Raw genomic sequence first — 25,520 nt, 5'->3', positions numbered from 1 at the left:
CTTGCCGGCCAGCTCACCCGAGGCCTCCGATGATGAGGACAACACCATGATGGAGACGGGCTCCGACAACTCCGCCCCGGCTCCCGCGCCTCCTGTGCATGTCGGCTTCACCATGGAGCAGGAGCAAGCGCACTTCAAACGCCGCCATGGCAGAGGCCCGGCCTGTTGGGGAACGCAGTAATTTTAAAAAATTCCAACGCACACACAAGATCCATCTAGGAGATGCATAGCAACGAGAGGGGAGGGTGTTGTCCACGTACCCTCGTAGACCGAAAGCGGAAGCATTATGACAACGCGGTTGATGTAGTCGTACGTCTTCATGATCCAACCGATCCTAGTACCGAAAGTATGGCACCTCCGCGATCTGCACACGTTCAGCTCGGTGACGTCCCATGAACTCTAGATCCGGCTGAGGCCGAGGGAGAGTTTCGTCAGCACGACGGCGGGATGACGGTGATGATGAAGTTACCGATGCAGGGCATCGCCTAAGCACTACAACGATATGACCGAGGTGGAAATCTGTGGAGGGGGGCACCGCACATGGCTAAACAAACAACTTGTGTGTCTATGGGGTGCCCCCCTCCCCCATATATAAAGGAGTGGAGGAGGGGAGGGCCGGCCCTCTCATGGCGCACCCAAGGGGGGAGTCCTACTCCCGGTGGGAGTAGGATTCCCCCTTTCACTAGTAGGAGTAGGAGAAGAAGGAAGAGGGAGAGAAGGAAAGGGGGGCCGGCCCCCTCCCAATTTGGATTGGTCTTGGGGGGCGCGCCCCCACCTTGGCCGCCTCCTCCTCTCTCCCACTAAGGCCCATTAAGGCCCAATGACTCCCCGGGGGGTTCCGGTAACCCCTCGGTACTCCGGTAAATGCACGAACTCACCCGGAACCATTCCGATGTCCAAACATAGCCTTCCAATATATCGATATTTATGTCTCGACCATTTCGAGACTCCTCGTCATGTCCGTGATCACATCCGGGACTCCGAACAACCTTCGGTATATCAAAACACATAAACTCATAATAACGATCGTCATCGAACGTTACGCGTGCGGACCCTACAGGTTCGAGAACTATGTAGACATGACCGAGACTCGTCTCTGGTCAATAACCAATAGCGGAACCTGGATGCTCATATTGGTTCCTACATATTATACGAAGATCTTTATCGGTGAAACCTCATAACAATATATATTGTTCCCTTTGTCATCGGTATGTTACTTGCCCGAGATTCGATCATCGGTATCTCAATACCTAGTTCAATCTCATTACCGGCAAGTCTCTTTACTCGTTCTGTAATGCATCATCCCGCAACTAACTCATTAGTCACATTGCTTGCAAGGCTTATAGTGATGTGCGTTACCGAGAGGACCCAGAGATACCTCTCCGACAATCAGAGTGACAAATCCTAATCTCGATCTATGCCAACTCAACAAACACCACCGGAGACACCTGTAGAGCATCTTTATAACTACCCAGTTACGTTGTGACGTTTGATAGCACACAAAGTGTTCCTCCGGTGTTCGGGAGTTGCATAATCTCATAGTCATAGGAACATGTATAAGTCATGAAGAAAGCAATAGCAACTAACTAATGATCATCGTGCTAAGCTAACGGATGGGTCAAGTCAATCACATCATTCTCTAATGATGTGATCCCGTTAATCAAATGACAACTCATGTCTATGGCTAGGAAACTTAACCATCTTTGATTGAACGAGCTAGTCAAGTAGAGGCATACTAGTGACACTCTGTTTGTCTATGTATTCACACATGTACTAAGTTTCCGGTTAATACAATTCTAGCATGAATAATAAACATTTATCATGATATAAGGAAATATAAATAACAACTTTATTATTGCCTCTAGGGCATATTTCCTTCAGTCTCCCACTTGCACTAGAGTCAATAATCTAGATTACACAGTAATGATTCTAAAGTCTTGGTGTTGATCATGTTTTGCTCGTGAGAGAGGCTTAGTCAACGGGTCTGCAACAATCAGATCCGTATGTATCTTGCAAATCGCTATGTATCCCTCCTTGACTTGATCGCGGATGGAATTGAAGCGTCTCTTGATGTGCTTGGTTCTCTTGTGAAATCTGGATTCCTTTGCCAAGGCAATTGCACTAGTATTGTCACAAAATATTTTCGTTGGACCCGATGCACTAGGTATGACACCTAGATCGGATACGAACTCCTTCATCCAGACTCCTTCATTTGCTGCTTCCGAAGCAGCTATGTACTCCGCTTCACACGTAGATCCCGCCACGACGCTTTGCTTAGAACCGCACCAACTTACAGCTCCACCGTTTAATATAAATACGTAGCCGGTTTGTGACTTAGAGTCATCTGGATCAGTGTCAAAGCTTGCATCGACGTAACCATTTATGATGAGTTCTTTGTCACCTCCATAAATGAGAAGCATATCCTTAGTCCTTTTCAGGTATTTCAGGATGTTCTTGATCGTTGTCCAGTGATCCACTCCTGGATTACTTTGGTACCTCCCTACTAAACTAATAGCAAGGCACACATCAGGTCTGGTACACAGCATTGCATACATGATAGAACCTATGGCTGAAGCATAGGGAATGACTTTCATTTTCTCTCTATCTTCTGCAGTGGTCGGGCATTGAGTCTGACTCAACTTCACACCTTGCAACACAGGCAAGAACCCTTTCTTTGCTTGATCCATTTTGAACTTCTTCAAAACTTTATCAAGGTATGTGCTTTGTGAAAGTCCAATTAAGCATCTTGATCTATCTCTATAGATCTTGATGCCCAATATATAAGCAGCTTCACCGAGGTCTTTCATTGAAAAACTCTTATTCAAGTATCCTTTTATGCTATCCAGAAATTCTATATCATTTCCAATCAACAATATGTCATCCACATATAATATTAGAACTGCTACAGAGCTCCCACTCACTTTCTTGTAAATACAGGCTTCTCCAAAAGTCTGTATAAAACCATATGCTTTGATCACACTATCAAAATGTTTATTCCAACTCCGAGATGCTTGCACCAGTCCATGAATGGATCGCTGGAGCTTGCACACTTTGTTAGCATCCTTTGGATTGATAAACCTTCGGGTTGCATCATATACAACTCTTCTTCCAGAAATCCATTCAGGAATACAGTCTTTACATCCATTTGCCAAATTTCATAATCATAAAATGCAGCATTTGCTAACATGATTTAGACGGACTTAAGCATCGCTACGGGTGAGAAGGTCTCATCATAGTCAACTCCTTGAACTTGTCGAAAACCTTTCGCAACAAGTCGAGCTTTGTAGACAGTAACATTATCGTTAGCGTTAGTCTTCTTCTTGAAGATCCATTTATTCTCGATGGCTTGCCGATCATCGGGCAAGTCAACCAAAGTCCACACTTTGTTCTCATACATGGATCCCATCTCAGATTTCATGGCCTCAAGCCATTTCGTGGAATCTGGGCTCATCATTGCTTCCTCACGGTTCAGAGGTTCGTCATGGTCAAGTAACATGACTTCCAGAACTGGATTACCGTACCACTCTGGTGCGGATCTTACTCTGGTTGACCTACGAGGTTCATTAGTAACTTGATCTGAAGTTACATGATCATCATCATTAGCTACCTCACTAATTGGTGTAGTAGTCACAGGAACTGATTACTGTGATGAACTACTTTCTAATAATTAAGGGAGCAGGTACAGTTACCTCATCAGGTTCTACTTTCCTCCCACTCACTTCTTTCGAGAGAAACTCCTTCTCTAGAAAGGATCCATTCTTAGCAACGAATGTCTTGCCTTCGGATCTGTGATAGAAGGTGTACCCAACAGTCTCCTTTGGGTATCCTATGAAGACACATTTCTCCGATTTGGGTTCGAGCTTATCAGGTTGAAGCTTTTTCACATAAGCATCGCAGCCTCAAACTTTAAGAAACGACAACTTGGGTTTCTTGCCAAACCACAGTTCATAAGGTGTCGTCTCAACGGATTTAGATGGTGCCCTATTTAACGTGAATGCAGCCGTCTCTAAAGCATAACCCCAAAACGATAGCGGTAAATCAGTAAGAGACATCATAGATCATACCATATCTAATAAAGTGCGATTACGACGTTCGGACACACCATTACACTGTGGTGTTCTGGCTGGCGTGAGTTGCGAAACTATTCCGCATTGTTTCAAATGAAGACCAAACTCGTAACTCAAATATTCTCCTCCACGATCAGATCGTAGAAACTTTATTTTCATTTTACGATGATTTTCCACTTCACTCTGAAATTCTTTGAACTTATCAAATGTTTCAGACTTATGTTTCATCAAGTACATATACCCATATCTGCTCAAATCATCCGTGAAGGTCAGAAAATAACGATACCCGCCGCAACCCTCAATGTTCATTGGACCACATACATCAGTATGTATGATTTCCAATAAATCTGTTGCTCGCTCCACTATTCCGGAGAATGGAGTTTTAGTCATCTTGCCCATGAGGCATGGTTCGCAAGTACCAAGTGATTCATAATCAAGTGATTCCAAAAGTCCATCAGAATGGAGTTTCTTCATGCGCTTTATACCAATATGACCCAAACGGCAGTGTCAAAAATAAGTTGCACTATCATTATCAACTCTGCATCTTTTGGCTTCAATATTATGAATATGTGTGTCACTATGATACGTCTCCGTCGTATCTACTTTTCCAAACACTTTTGCCCTTGTTTTGGACTCTAACTTGCATGATTTGAACGGAACTAACCCGGACTGATGCTGTTTTCAGCCGAATTGCCATGGTGTTATTTTTGTGCAGAAATAAAAGTTCTCGGAATGACCTGAAACTTCACGGAGATTATTTTTGGAAATAATAAAAAATATTGGCGAAAGAATCAAGGCCAGGGGGCCCACACCCTGTCCACGAGGGTAGGGGCGCGCCTACCCCCCCTGGGCGCGCCCCTTGCCTCGTGGGCCCCCTGGTGCTCCACAGACCTCAACTCCAACTCTATATATTCGTGTTTGGGGAGAAAAAATCAGAGAGAAGGATTCATCGTGTTTTACGATACGGAGCCGCCGCCAAGCCCTAATCTCTCTCGGGAGGGCTGATCTGGAGTCCGTTCGGGGCTCCGGAGAGGGGAATCCATCGCCATCGTCATCATCAACCATCCTCCATCACCAATTTCATGATGCTCACCGCCGTGCGTGAGTAATTCCATCGTAGGCTTGCTGGACGGTGATGGGTTGGATGAGATTTATCATGTAGCTGAGTTAGTTTTGTTAGGGTTTGATCCCTAGTATCCACTATGTTCTGAGATTGATGTTGCTATGACTTTGCTATGCTTAATGCTTGTCACTAGGGCCCGAGTGCCATGATTTCAGATCTGAACCTATTATGTTTTCATGAATATATGTGAGTTCTTGATCCTATATTGCAAGTCAATAGTCACCTACTATGTGTTATGATCCGGCAACCCGAAGTGACAATAATCGGGACCACTCCCAGTGATGATCATAGTTTGAGGAGTTCATGTATTCACTATGTGTTAATGCTTTGGTCCGGTACTCTATTAAAAGGAGGCCTTAATATCCCTTAGTTTCCAATAGGACCCCGCTACCACAGCAGGGTAGGACAAAAGATGTCATGCAAGTTCTTTCCCATAAGCACGTATGACTATATTCGGAATACATGCCTACATTACATTGATGAATTGGAGCTAGTTCTGTGTCACCCTATGTTATAACTGTTGCATGAATAATCGCATCCGGCATAATTCTCCATCACCGATCCAATGCCTACGAGCTTTTCACATATTGTTCTTCGCTTATTTACTTTTCTGTTGCTACTGTTACAATCACTACAAAGCTATCACTGTTACTTTTGCCACCGTTACCGCTACTATCATACTACTTTGCTACTAAATACTTTGCTGCAGATATTAAGTTATCTAGGTGTGGTTGAATTGACAACTCAACTGCTAATACTTGAGAATATTCTTTGGCTCCCCTTGTGTCGAATCAATAAATTTGGGTTGAATACTCTACCCTCCAAAACTGTTGCGATCCCCTATACTTGTGGGTTATCACACTACTATCGAGATTCAACAAAAATAGACCACTCTTCAAGGGTGCATGATCATAAAAGATATTACTCATATAAATAGAACAACCATTATTCTCGGATTTAAATGAATAACTGTCTCGCATCAAACAAGATCCAGATATAATGTTCATGCTTAACGCTGGCACCAAATAACAATTATTCAGGTCTAAAACTATTCCTGAAGGTAGATGTAGAGGTAGCGTGCCAACGACGATGACATTGACTTTGGAACCATTTCCTACGTGCATCGTCACCTCGTCCTCAGCCAATCTTCGCTTAATCTGTAGTCCCTATTTTGAGTTGCAAATATTAGCAACAGAACCAGTATCAAATACCTAGGTACTACTGCGAGCATTAGTAAGGTACACATCAATAACATGTATATCACATATACCTTTGTTCACCTTGCCATCCTTCTTATCCGCCAAATACTTGGGGCAGTTCCGCTTCCAGTGACCAGTTCCTTTGCAGTAGAAGCACTCAGTCTCAGGCTTAGGTCCAGACTTGAGCTTCTTCACTTGAGCAGCAACTTGCTTGCCATTCTTCCTGAAGTTCCCCTTCTTCCCTTTACCCATTTTCTTGAAACAGGTGGTCTTGTTGACCATCAACACTTGATGCTCCTTCTTGATTTCTACCTCCGCAGCTTTTAGCATTGCGAAGAGCTCGGGAATTGTCTTATCCATCCCTTGCATATTATAGTTCATCACGAAGCTCTTGTAGCTTGGTGGCAGTGATTGAAGAACTCTGTCGATGACACTATCATCAGGAAGATTAACTCCCAGCTAAGTCAAGTGTTTGTGGTACCCGGACATTCTGAGTATATGTTCACTGACAGAACTATTCTCCTCTATTTTGCAGCTGTAGAATTTATTGGAGACTTCATATCTCTCAATCCGGGCATTTGCTTGAAATATTAACTTCAACTCCTGGAACATCTCATATGCTCCATGACATTCAAAACGCCATTGAAGTCCCGGTTCTAAGCCGTAAAGCATGGCACACTGAACTATCGAGTAGTCATCAGCTTTGCTTTGCCGGACGTCGTCATCAGCAGCATCTGCAGCAGGCCTGGCACCTAGCGGTGCTTCTGGGACGTAATTCTTCTGTGCAGCAATGAGGATAATCCTCAAGTTACGGACCCAGGTCGTGTAGTTGCTACCATCATCTTTCAACTTAGCTTTCTCTGGGAACGCATTAAAATTCAAAGGAACAGTAGCACGGGCCATTGATCTACAACAACATAAATATGCAAAATACTATCAGGTACTAATTTCATGATAAATTAAAGTTTAATTAATCATATTACTTAAGAACTCCCACTTAGATAGACATCCCTCTAATCATCTAAGTGATCACGTGATCCAAATCAACTAAATCATGTCCGATCATCACGTGAGATGGAGTAGTTTTCAATGGTGAACATCACTATGTTGATCATATCTACTATATGATTCACGCTCGACCTTTCAGTCTCAGTGTTCTGAGGCCATATCTGCATATGCTAGGCTCGTCAAGTTTAACCCGAGTATTCTGCGTGTGCAAAATTGGCTTGCACCCGTTGTATGTGAACTTAGAGCTTATCACACCCGATCATCACGTGGTGTCTCGGCACGACGAACTTTCGCAATGGTGCATACTCAGGGAGAACACTTGTACCTTGAAATTTAGTGAGAGATCATCTTATAATGCTACCGCCGAACTAAGCAAAATAAGATGCATAAAGGATAAACATCACATGCAATCAATATAAGTGATATGATATGGCCATCATCATCTTGTGCCTTTGATCTCCATCCCCAAAGCACCGTCATGATCACCATCGTCACCGGTGCGACACCTTGATCTCCATCGTAGCATCATTGTCATCTCGCCAACTATTGCTTCTACGACTATCGTTGCCGCTTAGTGATAAAGTAAAAACAATTACAGGGCGATTGCATTGCATACAATAAAGCGACAACCATATGGCTCGTGCCAGTTGCTGATAACTCTGTTACAAAACATGATCATCTCATACAATAAAGTTTAGCATCATGTCTTGACCATATCACATCACAACATACCCTGCAAAAACAAGTTAGACGTCCTCTACTTTGTTGTTGCGAGTTTTACGTGGCTGCTACGGGCTGAGCAAGAACCGTTCTTACCTACGCATCAAAACCACAACAATTTTTCGTCGAGTGTGCTGTTTTAACCTTCAACAAGGACCGGGCGTAGTCGCACTTGATTCAACTAAAGTTGGAGAAACTGACACCCGCCAGCACCTGTGTGCAAAGCACGTCGGTAGAACCAGTCTCGCGTAAGCGGACGCGTAATGTTGGTCCGGGCCGCTTCATCCAACAATACCGCTGAATCAAAGTATGACATGCTGGTAAGCAGTATGACTATTATCGCCCACAACTCTTTGTGTCCTACTCATGCATATAACATCTATGCATAGACCTGGCTCGGATGCCACTGTTGGGGAACGCAGTAATTTAAAAAAAAATTCCTACGCACACGCAAGATCCATCTAGGTGATGCATAGCAACGAGAGGGGAGAGTGTTGTCCACGTACCCTCGTAGACCGAAAGCAGAAGCATTATGACAACGCGGTTGATGTAGTCGTACGTCTTCACGATCCGACCGTTCCTAGTACCGAAAGTACGGCACCTCCGCGATCTGCACACATTCAGCTCGGTGACGTCCCACGAACTCTAGATCCAGCTGAGGACGAGGGAGAGTTTCGTCAGCACGACGGCATGATGACGGTGATGATGAAGTTACCGACGCAGGGCTTCGCCTAAGCAGTACAACGATATGACCGAGGTGGAAATCTATGGACGGGGCACCACACACAGCTAAACAATCAACTTGTGTGTCTATGGGGTGCCCCTCCCCCGTATATAAAGGAGTGGAGGAGGGGAGGGCCGGCCCTCTCATGGCGCGCCCAAGGAGGGAGTCCTACTCCCGGTGGGAGTAGGATTCCCCCTTTCCCTAGTTGGAGTAGGAGAAGAAGGAAGAGAGAGAGGGAGAGAAGGAAAGGGGGGCCGGCCCCCCTCCCAATTCAGATTGGGCTTGGGGGCGCGCCCCCACCTTGGGCGCCTCCTCCTCTCTCCCACTAAGGCCCATTAAGGCCCAATGACTCCCCGGGGGGTTCCGGCAACCCCCCCGGTACTCCGGTAAATGCATGAACTCATCCGGAACCATTCCGATGTCCAAACATAGCCTTCCAATATATCTTTATGTCTCGACCATTTCGAGACTCCTCGTCATGTCCGTGATCACATCCAGGACTCCGAACAACCTTCGGTATATCAAAACACATAAACTCATAATACCGATCGTCATCGAACGTTAAGCGTGCGGACCCTATGGGTTCGAGAACTATGTAGACATGACCGAGACTCGTCTCTGGTCAATAACCAATAGCAGAACCTGGATGCTCATATTGGTTCCTACATATTCTACGAAGATCTTTATCGGTCAAACCTCATAACAATATATATTGTTCCCTTTGTCATCGGTATGTTACTTGCCCGAGATTCGATCGTCGGTATCTCAATACCTAGTTCAATCTCGTTACCGGCAAGTCTCTTTACTCGTTCCTTAATGCATCATCCCAGAACTAACTCATTAGTCACATTGCTTGCAAGGCTTATAGTGATGTGCATTACCGAGAGGGCCCAGAGATACCTCTCCGACAATCGGAGTGACACATCCTAATCTCGATCTATGCCAACTCAACAAACACCACCGGAGACACCTGTAGAGCATCTTTATAACTACCCAGTTACGTTGTGACGTTTGATAGCACACAAAGTGTTCCTCCGGTATTCGGGAGTTGCATAATCTCATAGTCATAGGAACATGTATAAGTCATGAAGAAAGCAATAGCAACTAACTAATGATCATCGTGCTAAGCTAACGGATGGGTCAAGTCAATCACATCATTCTCTAATGATGTGATCCCGTTAATCAAATGACAACTCATGTCTATGGCTAGGAAACTTAACCATCTTTGATTGAACGAGCTAGTCAAGTAGAGGCATACTAGTGACACTCTGTTTGTCTATGTATTCACACATGTACTAAGTTTCCGGTTAATACAATTCTAGCATGAATAATAAACATTTATCATGATATAAGGAAATATAAATAACAACTTTATTATTGCCTCTAGGGCATATTTCCTTCACGGCCTGCGCCGGCGTTCCAGCAAACGCAGGAGGAACAACGGTACAACATGTTCCTTCTGGAGCAGCACCGGCTGGCGGAGGGCCAGATCTACCGCGAGCGCGCGAGCGAGGAGGCCGTGGCGAACCCCAACTTCGTGGTGGAGCAACGTGCCATCTACAATGCCGTTTGCGCTCAAGCCGCCGCTCGCCAGGAAGCGGCCGCCGCGGAGGCGCAGCTGCAGGCGGTTGCGGAGGAGAACAACGCCAGATGCGCTTCCTACTCGCCGCCGACGATTCATCAGCCGGCCCAATGGGACCAAGACAGAGCTGGCGCCACCATTTCCATCGTGTACCTCACGTCCACCGGCGACGGACAGGTCGCAAACTCCTCCGAGGATGACTAGGCCATGGGAGGCGGCGGTGCCTTGTGTCTCATGTGGGTTGGTCCGTCTCCCGTGTTCTACTCTTCCTCGCCGAAGACCGCACCTTCACTTCACGGGTCTTATCGCCGATGCTTGTGGAGACGGCTGATGGAGGACGACACGGGCTTGGACGCTGGCCGCCGCGGCGTAGTATAGGTTTAGGGGCGGGTCTTTTATTTGTTCTAAATGTTCGAAATATAACCAAATCCGTTATGTTTGTATAAAATCCGTCATGTTTATACAAAATCCGGTCGTGTTTGCATGAATTTCATCCGATTTGTTGATAAAAATTGAAATGAGGTAAATACACCAGTGGTGTTTGAACTTGCCATGGATGTGCACTTTAGTGCCTGAACTTGCAAAATACATTGAAGTGGTTCCATAACTTGGCATGGACGTGCATATACGGTTCAAATGGTGTTTGTATACGTCCGTGAAGCTAAGGAGGCGGGCCAGCATGCCATGGGGCCCGCTGTCAGTGACAAGGGTGTGTGGCCTGTTTTTTTGGAAAAAACCCCTGAAATTATTTTCTTACCATAAGGCCCTCAGGGAGAAATCGATAAATTATAAAATAAAAACTAGAGTATAATTATAAGATAAAAAATAAAACTGGTGTGCTGGATCGAACAAGCGACGTACCAGTCAGAGTGCATGCGGCTAGCCACTCGACAACTTTAATGATTCATAACCTTTATAAACATTTGGCCGAACAAAATAAATAAAGAGAATTTAATAATCCAGCAAAAACACCATCGGATCTGTGACCCAAATATCGGACCAAAGCTTATAGGCACGGATGCCACTCCAACCATTGAGTTGTCATGTATCAAAAGTACAAGTACTCTTTATGACTGTATAACAAACATAATTTAAAAATAATGAAAAAAATCTTCATGTCACTTTAAAAATAATTCACGTGTTATTTTAAAACATATTCATAAAATTGAAAATATTTATGAATGACTAAAATGTTTATATGATTCAAGTATTATTCATGTGAGGATCCATAGTCTAATGGCGCACTGGGCTTGTATTTTTTTTTTAGAAAACACACAAACTTATATACTCACTCCGTCCCAAAATAGGTGTTTGAAGCTTAGCACAACTTTGTACTAGAGTTAGTATAAAGTTGAGACACTTATTTTGGGACGGAGGGAGTACTATATAAACTTATTAAAACAACACAGGTTTTTTTTAAAGCATGAACACGTTGATATACTACAGAAATAGTTTGTTAAAAATGTGAAATTTTAAAATTATATGAGAATTTGTTTAAATATATGGACATTTATAAAATTACTTTTATTTTTTATTAAAATGTGAACATTTTTTCAAATTATAAATTATATTCTTAATTTTTAATTTTATTATGTGTATTTCTGTTAAATTATTGCATAGGTATTTTATGAAATGATATGAACTTTTTAACGTAATTTGTTTGAAATATATGTATATTTTTTGTAACATGATAATAATTTAAGTATTTTTTAGAAAAATGAAATGAAAAAGAACAAACCCGCTGAAAACTGAGCCACACTGTGGTCCATTTTAGCCATACGGGCTCGTTATGTTATAAACCTAAATTTATCGTTTTACCATTCGATGTCGCCAGTTGGAGTGGAATGTGCGGCCATATAGCCCCTGGTTGCAGGTTCAAACCAATGACAGTGTATTGTTGAAATATTTTTTAATTTATGTTGTTCAGCTTTATGTTTATAAAGTGTATGAATCCATTCTTGACACTAAATTTGAATGGGTCGATTGGCTAACCATGCACACCTACGCGCGTGGTTCAAACCCCGGACCAGTTTTAATTATTAATAGATTAATAGATTTTTTAATTTATCAATTTCTCTTTGAGGGCCTTTTGTAAGAAAAAAGTATTCTAGAGGGTTTTCTGCAAAAAAAAACAGGCCACATGCCTTGTCTCTTACATCCTGGCGTGCCTCGTCAGCGTCATGGACGTATAAAAACAAGATTTGAACCGTATATGCATGTCCATGCCAAGTTGTGGAACCAGTTCAATGTATTTTGCAAGTTCAGGCACTAAAGTGCACATTCGTGACAAGTTCAAGCACCAGTGTTGTATTTACCTCAATTGAAATGCATGTGGTTAGTGTTGGATGTCTATCTCTGACAGCTGAAGGAACTGTTCCACACGAGTACAGACATATCAAAGCATACATACTCCAGAAGCTTCTCCCATGTACTACGCCATTATCCAGCGAGTCGCTCCTTCTCTCTGCGCCTCTCGAACCATCGCTCTGACGTCGACGCCGCAAACCCGTCCTGATTTATTGGCCCCATCGTTCCAGTTCCTTCGCCATTTTTCCCAGCTCGCCGACGCCGAGACCGCAGCACCAATTCCCAACCGTGCGATCCTCAACTGCAGTCCCAGCGGACCCCATCCGAGCTAGCTCTCACGTTCCAATCAATGGCGGACCTCTTCTTCGGGGGAAGCCCTTTCCGGCGGCTACTCTACGCCCGCCCCTTCGCCTCCGCCACGGCCGCCATGGACTGGGTGGAGACCCCGACCTCCCATGTCCTCCGCATCAACGTCCCGGGCCTGGGCAAGGACGACGTCAAGGTCCAGGTGGAGGACGGCAACGTACTCAGCGTCAGGGGCGCGGCCAAGGAGAAGGGAAAGGAGGGGAACGAGGAGGAGGCGGTGTGGCACGTGGCGGAGCGCGGGAAGCCGGAGTTCGCGCGGGAGGTGGCGCTGCCGGAGCACGTCAGGGTGGAGCAGATCAGGGCCAGCGTCGACAACGGCGTGCTCACCGTCGTCGTGCCCAAGGAGCCCGCTCCGGCCCGCCCCCGGACCAGGCCCATCGCGGTCTCCAGCAAGCTCTGACGCCGGACTCTGTTTATTTGCTCAAAAAATAGAAATCTGGTATGTTTATGGGGTTGGTGATGTGTCAACGTAAATCGACCGTGAAAGTTGTACTGTGATGTGATAAATATGCCAAGCAGCTGTGAATAATAAACTAGTAGCCGTGAATGATTTTACTGTAAAATACAAATACAAATCGTGATGATGCTGTGCTGAGGACGTATGACAAGCTGAGGAATTTGGTTAATACTTAGTGATGAGTATGACAAAAGAATTGATCTTGGGGCAATGCAGAAATTTGAAAGACCATTTTGAGCTTGCTTATTCTGACAAATTTGTTAAGGTGTACTTACTACACTGAAATATAACTTGCTTGACAAATCGGCCTACATACGAATTTTCTCTGACCTCACTGGAAAGTGAGACCCGTGGCGCGGAGCTTGTCGGCGACGATATCGTCCATGCGGCGCGCCATCTCCGGCGTCATGTGGTTCACCCAGTCGCCGGCCACGCCCTTCCGGAAGAGGGCCTTGCGAGGGAACTTGAGGCCGTCCATGTAGCCCGTCCTGTTCACCTCCATGCTCCTCAGGCTCTCGAGGCTGCAGAGCTCGACGATGCCGCGGACGACGCCGGCCTCCTCCTCCGCCTCCGAGAACGGCAGCCCGACGAACCGCGCGAGCTTTCTCACGTTCTCGGCGGGGTCGCGCAGCAGCTCCTCGTACCTCAAGAAGAGCGCGTTCTCCGGCCACGACTCGCTGGCGCGCCGGTACCCGAGGATGTGGTCCCAGAACGGCCCGTACGTGTTGGCGCCGCTGCAGATGGACTCGAAGGTGTCGATGAACGGTAGCTCCGGGTGCATGCTCCGGCGGAACTGCCACAGCGACACGGCCGTGTCCTTGGGCTCCCTGCAGATGTACACGACCCTGCAGCCGCCGGCGCGCGGCAGCATCTCGTGCGGCATGTGCGTGTACATGAGACGCGGGGACGGGAGCGCGTCGAGCCTGGCCTCCCGGCCGCCTCCGGCGAAGAGGGCGTCTAGAAAAGGCACGCACTGGTGCGGGCTGAGGCGGAGGAGTGGGTGGTCGGCGCCGGCGGGCGGGTAAGAGCGGCGCGCCATCGTGGCGAACGACAGGGCGTTGAGCCACGTGGTGCCGCACTTGGGCAGGCTGGCGATGATGACGTCGTCGGGGCGGGGTACGAAGCGGCGCTGCAGGCCGATGGCCGCCGGGACGAAGGTCTCCGGCAGCCAGAAGCCCTGGTAGCAGCGGAGCTTGTTCTGGGTGCCGGCCAACAGCTTGCTCGGTAGCGCCGATACCAGGACATCGCCGTGGTCTTCCGAAGATGTCTCCGCCGCTATGGCGGCGACCAGGTTGACGTTGTCGAGGACAACATCCTTGAACGGGATAGGGCCTGCCGGAGCACTGGCTGCGTTAGTCGCCATGGATTGAAGTTGGAGTTGTTGGACTGCCATGTGATTGATAAGGAAGGTCTGCATTACCGCAGCGGTGCCATGCTATATCATCACTGGTGACCCGAGCAGTATATTTGGAGCGTGGATCACGCGTCATTAAAAAAGTGGAAATGTACGTCTTTCGCTACCGATTTCTTTGCTTTTTGATGATTATCTTTTTTATAAGATATAAGAGAAGGACCCTCTTAGCTGACGCATCGAACCAAGGAATAGTAAAAGGATGATGGAAAGCGAAAGTAAGAGAAGACCAAATGCCACGCCGAATTTGTTTTTTTCATCCCCGAAACACTGTTGCTCCATTTCGCATGAAATTTTTCAAGCATGCTTGTGACACTAACACGAACTTGTCATGCCCAATATGCAGTCTTATTCTCATGAGTCTGGGGAGACCCGTCAAGAATAGAAGCGCATATCAAGTCACTTCATAAAGAATAGTGCAATGCACATAATGATCATGATGAAATGCAACATGACAAGAGGCACAATGCAACAAACAAAGATGAGCATGGCATGCAACAGATAAAGAGACAATGCAAAACAAAGATGAATAAGCCATATAATAAACCCACATGGAAATACTCATGACCAAGGTTGGAAAGGTTACAAAATGGAAAGGATTACACTCGAGGTATTACACGAACATCTACAAAAAAATCAGAATTTTTTGATTTTTTTTTAATTTACTATTCATCTGGGATTCAAAGCGCCTCCCAGATTCAAAGCGCTGCCGGGATGCAGCACTTGTTCGAGGTAGGTTAGTAAAACGATGATTAAAAACGCTACCGAGATGCCTTTGGTAACGGTGTGTGCGTTACAAAGGGGATATCCTATCACACACCCCTGCTTGTTGACTCGGGTGAGGCGGTTCACCGAGGCAACAAGGATGTCTTCTCTTTCGAACTTTTGTGGTTTGAGAGGGATGACTTCCTTGCTTTGATAGCCATGGAATGGGCCTCAAAGCAGAGGAGAGATTCGAACATTGACATATGGCAATTTGAATTAGACATCTGAGATAGTTTTTGAGGGGATGGGTTAAAAATGAAAGTGGTATCTACAAGCAGCAAAAGAAAGGTTACTTAATTTCATTAATGATCTTGATTTAAAGGTTGAGACTAATTTGCTTGATATAAGTGAACGAGGAGCTAAATGTGAGGCTGAGGTTAGTTTGGCGAAGATTCTTAGAGAAGAGGAGATCAAATAGGCACTTAGAGCTAAAGTGCGTCAGGTGGTTCAAGGAGATAATAATACTCAATTTTTCCATATGATTGTGAATGGGAAATATAGAAAAAGGAAGATTATCCAACTTGAACAGGACGAGGGTACAATAGTAGGGCATGAGAACGTAAAGTTGTACATTTCCAACTTTTATAAAAAGCTGTTTGGGGCACCAGTAGTGAATTTTGTTTCACGCAACGAGGATATGGTTGAGGATGTACCGCAGCTAGGAGAGGATGAGAACGAGTTACTCACTACTCCTTTCACGGAAAAGGAGGTTTTCGAGGCGATTTCGCAGATGAATAATAATAAGCCACCTGGCCCGGATGACTTTTTAGTAGAATTTTATAAGAGATGTTGGGATATAATTAAGCTGGTCTGATGCCAATGTTCCATGATCTGTTTAAGTCCCACATGGCGAGCAAAAAACTTTAGATTTTCTATATCGTAAACACGAACTCCCAACATTCGCTAGGAGGGGTGGCATTTCAAACAGTTTTGATGGTAGTTGTAGTTGTGAGGTGATGGCAACTCTTCAGAACAACATGACGGTTTCTTTAGAAGAAGGCATTTTTCATTTAAAACTGTCATCGTTTAATCTCGTGAAGCAACTAAAACAGTCAGGCAAAAACATTCACTCGTCACCCCCCTCCTAACTGACGTTCGCTAGAAAACATTATCGATAAATGAAGCCATCAACCAGAAAAAAGTATATATATATATATATATGTATCTGTTTTGCTGGAACTTAGCTAGTAGCTGGGAAATAAATTGGTCTCATTCACTTCACTGACCGTCGGATCTAAAGGCCGGATATTCATGTTGGCTGTTTTTTCCTTACACGCGAGAGCTGAGCAATGGCCTGGGGTGCAACACGTTATTTCGTCTGGCGGCCCTCATTGTCAACACTGATGTTCGTCGTGGCATGCATCAACACACTAGCAACTATCACTCATGTTTTTTCTATCAGCTTTTTATGTTTTTTATATGGATGCTTATGTTGTACAGTGGCACTTTACGGGTTTCTATGGTCATAGGTCTTGGAGTGATCGTCATATATCTTTGAATGATATCCGTAATTTGCATAATAAAGGCCCATCCTTGGATGGTTTTAGGGGATTTTATAATTGTATACTATTCGGAAGAAGAGGGTGACAATATGAAATCTAATGCTATGATGAAATAGTTTCATGATTGTCTTACATAGTGCGGTTTGGATGAATATGTGTTCCATTGGTGATCTCATTACTTGCAAAAGAGGGGATATCAGGGAAAGACTTGAAAGGGCTATCTGTAATGCGGAATGGGCAAATAAATTTCCTTGGGCTGCGGTTATCAATTAGTAACATGTACGCTCGGAGCACCACCCTTTGATTCTGGATATGGATTATTTTTACGGTAATGTATTTAGTCGTCCGAAGGGCCATGTAAAACGAATTGAAGCAAGATTGCTCAAAGAAGAGACAGTTGAGGAAATCGTGAAGTCAGCTTGGGAAAAGGCCAAGATTGCAAGTATTGATCCATCTCTCGTGGCTCAGACTCGAGCGGTGCATGCGAATATGCATACAACATACTCGGGGTCATGATACTCTGAAGGGTCCAAAATGGAGAATCAACAAATTAAAAAAGGAATTAGAGAGACGGTGGTGTGGTCCTCTAAATACACAGTCCCGATCTCAACAAAAGGAAGCTGTAGTGCTTATTGAAAATCTTTTGGATCAAGAAGCAATTTTCTAGATACAGAGAGGTCGAGCAAATTGGTTGATGCATGGGGATCGTAATACCTCTTTCTTCCTTAATGCGACTACAACTAGGGAAAAGAGAAATAATATTAAGAAACTCCATGATGATTTTGGGGTTCGGCAACAAGGAACGGAACTGAAGGATCACACCACAGACTATTTTTGAAATCTTGTCACTTCTAAAGTTTTGCAACCGGGTCAGGAGATTTTATCTCTGGTACATAGAAGGGTGCCAGCTAAGATGAATAATGCACTCCTTGCCCCTTACATCGTTGAAGATGTTTGTAAGGCTCATTTTGATATTGGTGATTTAAATACTCCGGGGCCGGATGGACTACATGCTATTTCTTATAAAAGATTTTGATACATGTTAGGGGACGATCTGGTCGAGGAGGTTTTGCAAGAGGTTAACATGTGTACTATTCCAACGAGATGGACTAACACTACTATTATGATGACCCCGAAGGTTAATTCTACGAAAAAGGTCACCTAATTTAGGCCGGTTAGCTTGTGTAATGTGGTGTATAAAAGTACTGCAGAAATGGTGGCTTCTCGTTTGAAGTTTTTTCTCCCAGAAATTGTGAGTCTGAATTAGAGTGCTTTCGTGTCAGGAAAATGATTACAGAGAATGTTTTAGTGGCTTATGAGTGCTTTCATACAATTGAAAATAAGATAGAAGGTAAAGAGGGTCTATGTGCCATCAAGTTTGATATGCATAAACCTTATGACCAGGTTGAGTGGTCCTTCCTGAAGGAGATTATGCTGAAACTAGGCTTCCGAGAAAAAACTGGGTAAATTTTATTATGCAATGTGTATCCACTGTTGAATACCGAGTTCGATTTAATCTGGAAAAAAGTAAGAGTTTCAAGCCTTCGAGGGGGTTAAGGCAGGGAGACCCCCCATCTCCTTATCTTTTGTGTTATATGTACGGAGAGTCTGATTGGATAACACGTGAGGAGGAGCACGTGAAAACATTGTTGAGCCTCCTTGTATTTGCAATCTACTAAGCTCACTCCCTTTAACTTACTTGCAGGTTTTACTTCCGTGCTTTACCCTTTATTAGATTTACATGTCTGGGGTGTTTTAGGAAATATCTAGATAAGCTTAAAATTGCCAAGAACTAAAATTGGGAAAACCATCTAGGTTGTGATATAATTAGTTTTAGTAGTCTGTTCACCCCCTCTAGACTCAGTTCGATCTTACACAACACCAAGTGAGGCCTTGACTTTTGTGGTAGCAAGACATGGTGGAATACATGGTCATGTGCTTTCTGGGCGCTTTGTGGGCGACTGAAAGTGCATAAACCCCGACCCACGTGTGGTTTTCATAATTAATAGCAATCCTATGGACTAATGATTTAACAGATATGGGTTCCATAGGTAATCCATGCAGAACATTGGACGGGTTCAAGGATGAAAGCCATCAAGATAAACATATGCATTGAGATTTGGTATGATTGGCACTTGCATGGACTAACAGTTGCATTGAGTTATATACGAAAGAATGTTCCATATGTGATTCATAAGTATATGGGTTGGATTTGGGAAGAATGACATTAAAATGAGGGTATGCATCAAGATTATTTAGTTATAGAGATGAATATGTTATGGTCAAGAATATGCAGAAAATTGAATAAGATAAATCAAGATTGATTCTAGTGAGTAAGTCAAATATGACCAAGATAGAGTTCGTTGGAGGAAACAAAAAGTTTTTGTGTGTGGGCTTATGAGTTGAGCCATGAAGGATCAAGCTCTTGAGAGAGTGATTAAAGAAAATAATTCTAGACATGTCTTGAAGATAATTAAGGTCATGATGAGCTCATGAATTGGGCCAAGGTTGATAAAGTCTTGAAGTGAGTAAATTTAAATGAAAAAATTCACTATGGCTCTCAAGATATTGTGGTGGAGTATTTAGAAGAGCAAGTGATGACCAATATGATTCTCATGGAGAAACTCAATATTGTCATGAGAGAATTGATCCTTTAGTGATCAAGTCTTGAAGCAATGAAGTAAAGCAAAGAGTTGGTTCTGGCTTTAAAAAAACTAAGGTAGAACATAAAGTGAACTTAAAGGTTGACTAAGATGAAGCCCGGTGATTGGACTATAGATTGTCCACAAATAATAGTAAATGATGTACGACGTGGATCAAATGATCTAGTGGTATGTTAAGAAATTGTGAATTGCACTTCATGAACTCACCCATACTGTGTGTTTTCTATGCCTATGTGGGTTAGGAGAAGTTGATGACTTACATCAAAATAATTTTTTAAAATAGGCCATGTGAGGATGACTTCAGTGGGGATGGGCATCAATGTCCAAAAATGCAAGTTCAAGACGAGCATGACGATGGATTATATGCTACTTGATTGGCCCAGAAATTAATCCAAAATTTGAGTGGTTAGAAATATGGGTGGTACGAATGCGGATGGAACCTTTAGGTGAGCCCTAGGAGCCCCAACGAGGCCCACTGAGCCAGCCTTCATCTATGTTTCACAAAGTACCTAATGACGATACAGTAAACATATGTGGATTACAGTGATAGGGGTGATCACCTCAGGTTATCACATGGTCATGGGACACAAGCTTGACCCACGTTCAGGCCCTCACATGGCGAGAAATGACTCTGTTGATGATTATAGTTAACAACTACTACAACACGTGCCCAATGGCAACGTCTGGTCAGTTCGATGTCTAGTCGCCGGAGTTGAAGGTGGACGAATCTAGACGGGACATGTAAACGATCTACTAATCGACTATCTCTACACTTCTCTAGCTTACGGATTGACGAAGTCCCGTATTCCTCCTAGAGAATGTCCTTATGTAGCGGCCTTGGCCGGTGGCCACCATCCTCCACGTCGACAACCGACTCATACCGGAAGGGGGTTAATGCGCACATGTCGTCCTAATAGGCGCCCCATTTAAAGTGGAGACACACCAATTCATCATATGTCGTTCTCGTTTGTTTACTAGCACGAACAAATACGCCCGTCTAAATGCGTGGTTGCTGCAGATGCTCAAGTTCGCACACTTTTTCAAAAGAAACTTGCATGTGCATTTGATAGATTAAATAATATTATGAATTACCAAAATGCTAACAAAATTTTAAAGTTTTTTTGAATATTAAAAACTGTTCATGCACTGTAAATAATTTTCATGATTTATAAAAAAATGCTCAATAATTTAATAAATTCATAAATATTAAAAATATTCATCAATACTAAAAATGTTCACAATTTTAAAACTTCTTCATGAAGTTTGAAAAATATTAAAAATTACAAAAAATCTTGAATTTTTAAATATATTCATGAATTCTGAAAAGTATCTGAACGTAATATTCATGAAAATTGTAAAACAAAAAATGGAAACAGAAAAAGAAACAAGAAAAACATGCAAAATGAAAAAGAACATAAACATGAAAAGAAGAAATGACGCAACAAAAAGGACCCGATAACGCACAAACACATGATTTGACCAGGAGAAATCAATCGTTTTTTAATTTCGATGACAAGCTTAGTGATGCGAGGATGGCAAGTTAGTTGGCAAGCATGACTACTCCATCCTTAGCATATTTTTTATCAAAAAATTGTCGTGCGTGAACTTTTAAACTTGCCATCCACGCGCCAATTAAATTAACATCGAAAATGTTTGATTTGCCATGGTCAAATCCCAAACTTCGGGATTTATCATTTCCCAAGAAAAAGAGGAAAACAAGGTCAAGGAAACCGGTGGAAAATCATGCCCACGTTATGCATCAAACCTTTCCGGCTCAGAGCATCTCCAACAGCCGCGCTATATAAGCGCCACGCTGAAAAAATTAGTGCTTTTTGCGCGCGCTACCGCTCCGGGCGCTCCAGCGGATGCGCAAAAATCGCACGCGCGTCATATCCAGTTCAGCGCGCCGGCCGAAACGCCATCTCGCGCCGCTTATTTGCTGCGCCTGCTCCCGCGCGCTGGACTCTCGAGCGCTTGCTCGCAACTCCACCTACCCCCATCCAGCCGTTGGCGCCGCCGCCGCCCGCGCCACCCCATTTCTTCCGGCGACCGTTCCGGCGCTTCCCCGGCCTATCCCCGCGCCGCCGCGGCTTCCTCTAGTCAACGCCGCCCATCGCGCACGACAGTCCTCCGACGAACAGCGCCCGGCCGCCCACTGCCGCTCGGCGCCCGCAAGGTGTTTGACAAAACGCCCGCAAGGTATGTATTGCTTCAACTTCACATTTTTTACATGTTTGTAGTTTTTATAGCCTAGTTTAAATTGAACATTGTAGATGAGTTCATCGTATGATTCTTCCGAAGAAGAATTTGATATGGAAGAGGAGGAGGATCTTGCAATGATCCTACCTATGCACATCAATAAAAAACCGAAGCACGGGTTATGGTCGGCAGAAAATTTGGAGGGATAGGGTCGATGCCCACAACAGATTGATAAGGCCTATATTGTGGAGAATCCCACAAACATCGAGTCATACTTTCGTCGCCGGTTTAGGATGAGCACCGAGTTGTTCAGGCACATTGCAGAGAAACTAGCGAGCCATGACCGGTTTTTTCAACAAAGGAGGAATGCCGTCAGCGGAGAGCTCGGGCATAGCACCTTTCAGAAGGTGACAGCCGCTTTGCGTATGTTGGCATACGGTATCCCGACTCATCTAGTTGATGATCACTTAGCCATGGGTGAGAGCCAAGCCATCATGTGTGTCAAGCGCTTCGTAGTCGGAATTGTGCAAGTGTTTGGCCAGGAGTATTGGAGATCTCCCAATGCTGAAGACGCTGCAAGGCTATTGGAGATGAACAAAGTTGGCGGCTTCCCAGGTATGCTTGGCTCAATAGATTGCATGTATTGGAGTTGGAAGAATTATCCAAAGGCATGACATGGGCAATTCCACGGCCAAAAAAAGGGTTCCACTATAATCCTTGAAGCGGTGGCCGATCAAGAGACTTGGATTTGGCATGCTTTTTTTGGAATGCCTGGATCTTTGAATGACATCAACGTTGTGAACCAATCACCACTGATGAATAAGATTGCAAAGGGTGAACTGCCACCGGTGCAGTTTGTAGCAAATGGTCGTACATACAACTATGACTACTATCTTGCGGATGACATCTACCCAAAGTGGCAAACATTTGTGAAGCCGTTGAAAAAACCAGAAGGTAAGAAAAATCTTGATTTCCACAATGCTCAGGCGGCGGCTAGAAAAGATGTGGAGAGAGTTTTTGGGATTTTGCGAGACCAATTTGCTATTGTGAGAGGAGCGGCTAGATTTTGGGATCAAAAGATACTTTGGTACATCATGCACAACATGATCATCAAGAATGAGCATGGCCAAGATGTAGACTACTCTCAGTATGAGCTCTTGGGACATCCCGTGCGAGTGCGGCGGAGGGCTGAAAGGGTGGCCCGTTTTGTTACCTCCTATCATGCTATTCGATGTCCTGCAGCGCATGATGATCCTAAGAAGGATCTCATTAAGGAGTGGTGGGCTTGGAATGGCCGACAAAGAGCATCATAATTTGTGCGTTTGATATTGTATTGTTGAACTATTTGTTGTATTGAACGATAAACTATTTGTTTGAGTTGTAATAACGAAATTGAACTATTTATTGTTCATTTATTTTGTTTGTATTTGATCTTTTTGCTTGTGTTTGGAGCGCATATGTTGTTTGTGCGAGAGCGCGCGCTGCATTTTTGCACGCTACTGGAGCTACGCGCGCGCTGCATTTTGCTGCGGTTGCTGAAACCAGCGCTGCCCGCCGCGCCAAACCAGGTGATGGGCACGCTGCAAACTGGTTTTTAGCGCGCCGCGCGTTGGACGGCTGTTGAAGATGCTCTTAGGCGAGGTACCATATTCGTTGTGTCTTGTGCACCGAAAGGTCGAACCATGTATGTTTTTCAAGCGAGCTGCTGAACAAAACTCACAGTTAGACTACAATTTAATAATAAAAAAAGTGCAACGGCTGTAGGGTGAAAAGGCCATGAAGCTCCTTTATCTACCATAGATAGAATGGAAGAGTTTTTTCTCACTGTTGTTTCTGATGTAGGAGCGTGAAACTAAAGAGGATTTTCAGTCCTCTGCTCTACCAGCCAAAACCTAGAAGGACACTTCATACCCGATTTGACACAGCTAGACTGAAAACACTGCTTGTCAAGAGCACAGACCCCAGTATAGAATACTTTTTTGAGTATGTTGAGCAACTCCAATGGGGCGATTCATTTCGTCCGCCGCCGTCCGTTTGGGTTGGCGCGGACACAAAAGGCGGCTCAACGCGCCGACCCAAACGGACGCGCATCCGTTTTTCGTCAGCGGGCGACCCATTCCCGACCCATTTTTGAGCCGGATTTGCGTCGGCGCGGACACGCGACGAACGCGCGCACGCTCGCCTTCTCCTCTTCCCGGGCCCGCTGGTCGGTAGCACATTGGCCTCCCCCTCACCCCCAGCCAACAGCAACCCCCGCCCGCCTTCTTCGTCGCCGACACCGTCGCCCATTTTTGCCGGCGACTCTGCCAGCTGCCGCCGCCTCCACATCCGCCCAGCAACGCCGCCCACTCCCCCCGTCGCCCGCCACCGCCGTCTTGCCGCCGGAGGAGCAAACTGCTTCCCACCACCGCTCCTCCCATGCACAGCCGCCCGCGACCAAGAAGCCGCCTCGCCGCCCCGGTCAGATCAGACCGGCACGCTCGTCGGACGCCGGCCCACTCGTAGGACGCCGGCGGGGCAGCTAGCTGGTCCGTGCGCGCCGCGACTCCCCTCGCCGGCCGTCTCCTTCTTCGACGCCCGCAAGCTGTTCGACAGTTTGCCAAGGTACGAAAATGGACTCCGCCGACGAGTTCTTTTTCCACAATTTCCTTTGCGACTCTAATGATTCGTCGTCCGACGACGAGGAGGAGATATTGGCTACCGTGTTGGTCCATCACCACCTCAACAGCCAGCGGCCGTTGTTCTGTGGCTCCATTCTGGGCCACCTTCCGGCGTTGAATCGCAACCGAGAGTGCGGGCATTTCCTTCTTTGGAAGGACTACTTTGATACAACAAACCCGTTGTTCAAACATCAAAAATTCCGCCGCCGTTTCCGTATGAGTAGGCATCTTTTCAACCGTATTAGAGAGGGGGTGGTCGGCTATGATGACTATTTCGAGTGCAAAGAGGATGTCGTCGGCAAGATCGGTTTCTCCTCTTATCAGAAATGCACTGCCGCCATCCGTATGCTTGCATATGGAGTGACTGGTGATCTCATTGACGGGTATGTCCGTATGAGTGAGTCTACATGCCTAGAGTCCCTGTATAAGTTCTGCAAGGCTGTTATTGTTGTGTTTGGCCCTGAGTACTTGAGAGAGCCGACAGCTGAAGATACAACCTGTTTGTTGGCGATGAATGCCAGAAGGGGCTTCCCAGGGATGCTTGGTAGCATAGAATGCATGTACTGGTAGTGGAAGAACTGTCCTTCTGCTAGGCAAGGGCAGTATAAGGGACATGTCAGGGCTTGCACTGTCATACTAGAGGCCGTGGTGTCTCAAGATCTCTAGATCTGGCACTCTTTCTTTGGCATGGCTGGATCACATAATGATATCAACGTGCTTCAGCGCTCGACGGTGTTTGCTAGGCTTGCCGAAGGCAACAGCCCACC

The 25,520-nt window shown here is 45.1% G+C and overlaps 2 protein-coding genes across 2 annotated transcripts; one reads left to right on the top strand and one right to left on the bottom strand.

The window, feature by feature from the left end:
• The first annotated feature begins 12,827 nt into the window (after nucleotides 1-12,827).
• LOC123170299 (16.0 kDa heat shock protein, peroxisomal) lies at nucleotides 12,828-13,728 on the top strand. The gene has a single exon (XM_044588131.1). The coding sequence runs from the start codon at nucleotides 13,080-13,082 to the stop codon at nucleotides 13,494-13,496; it is 417 nt and encodes a 138-aa protein (XP_044444066.1). The 5' UTR covers nucleotides 12,828-13,079; the 3' UTR covers nucleotides 13,497-13,728.
• A 56-nt stretch (nucleotides 13,729-13,784) lies between these two features.
• Nucleotides 13,785-14,985, bottom strand: LOC123170298 (flavonol sulfotransferase-like). The gene has a single exon (XM_044588130.1). The coding sequence runs from the start codon at nucleotides 14,968-14,970 to the stop codon at nucleotides 13,885-13,887; it is 1,086 nt and encodes a 361-aa protein (XP_044444065.1). The 5' UTR covers nucleotides 14,971-14,985; the 3' UTR covers nucleotides 13,785-13,884.
• Between the last annotated feature and the right edge of the window lie 10,535 nt (nucleotides 14,986-25,520).

Source organism: Triticum aestivum, chromosome 7D, assembly GCF_018294505.1.
Source record: "Triticum aestivum cultivar Chinese Spring chromosome 7D, IWGSC CS RefSeq v2.1, whole genome shotgun sequence".
In the NCBI taxonomy this organism is placed as follows: Eukaryota; Viridiplantae; Streptophyta; class Magnoliopsida; order Poales; family Poaceae; genus Triticum; species Triticum aestivum.
The sequence above is the reverse complement of the archived record's forward strand: the minus strand, read 5'-3'. Positions and strand labels throughout refer to the sequence as shown.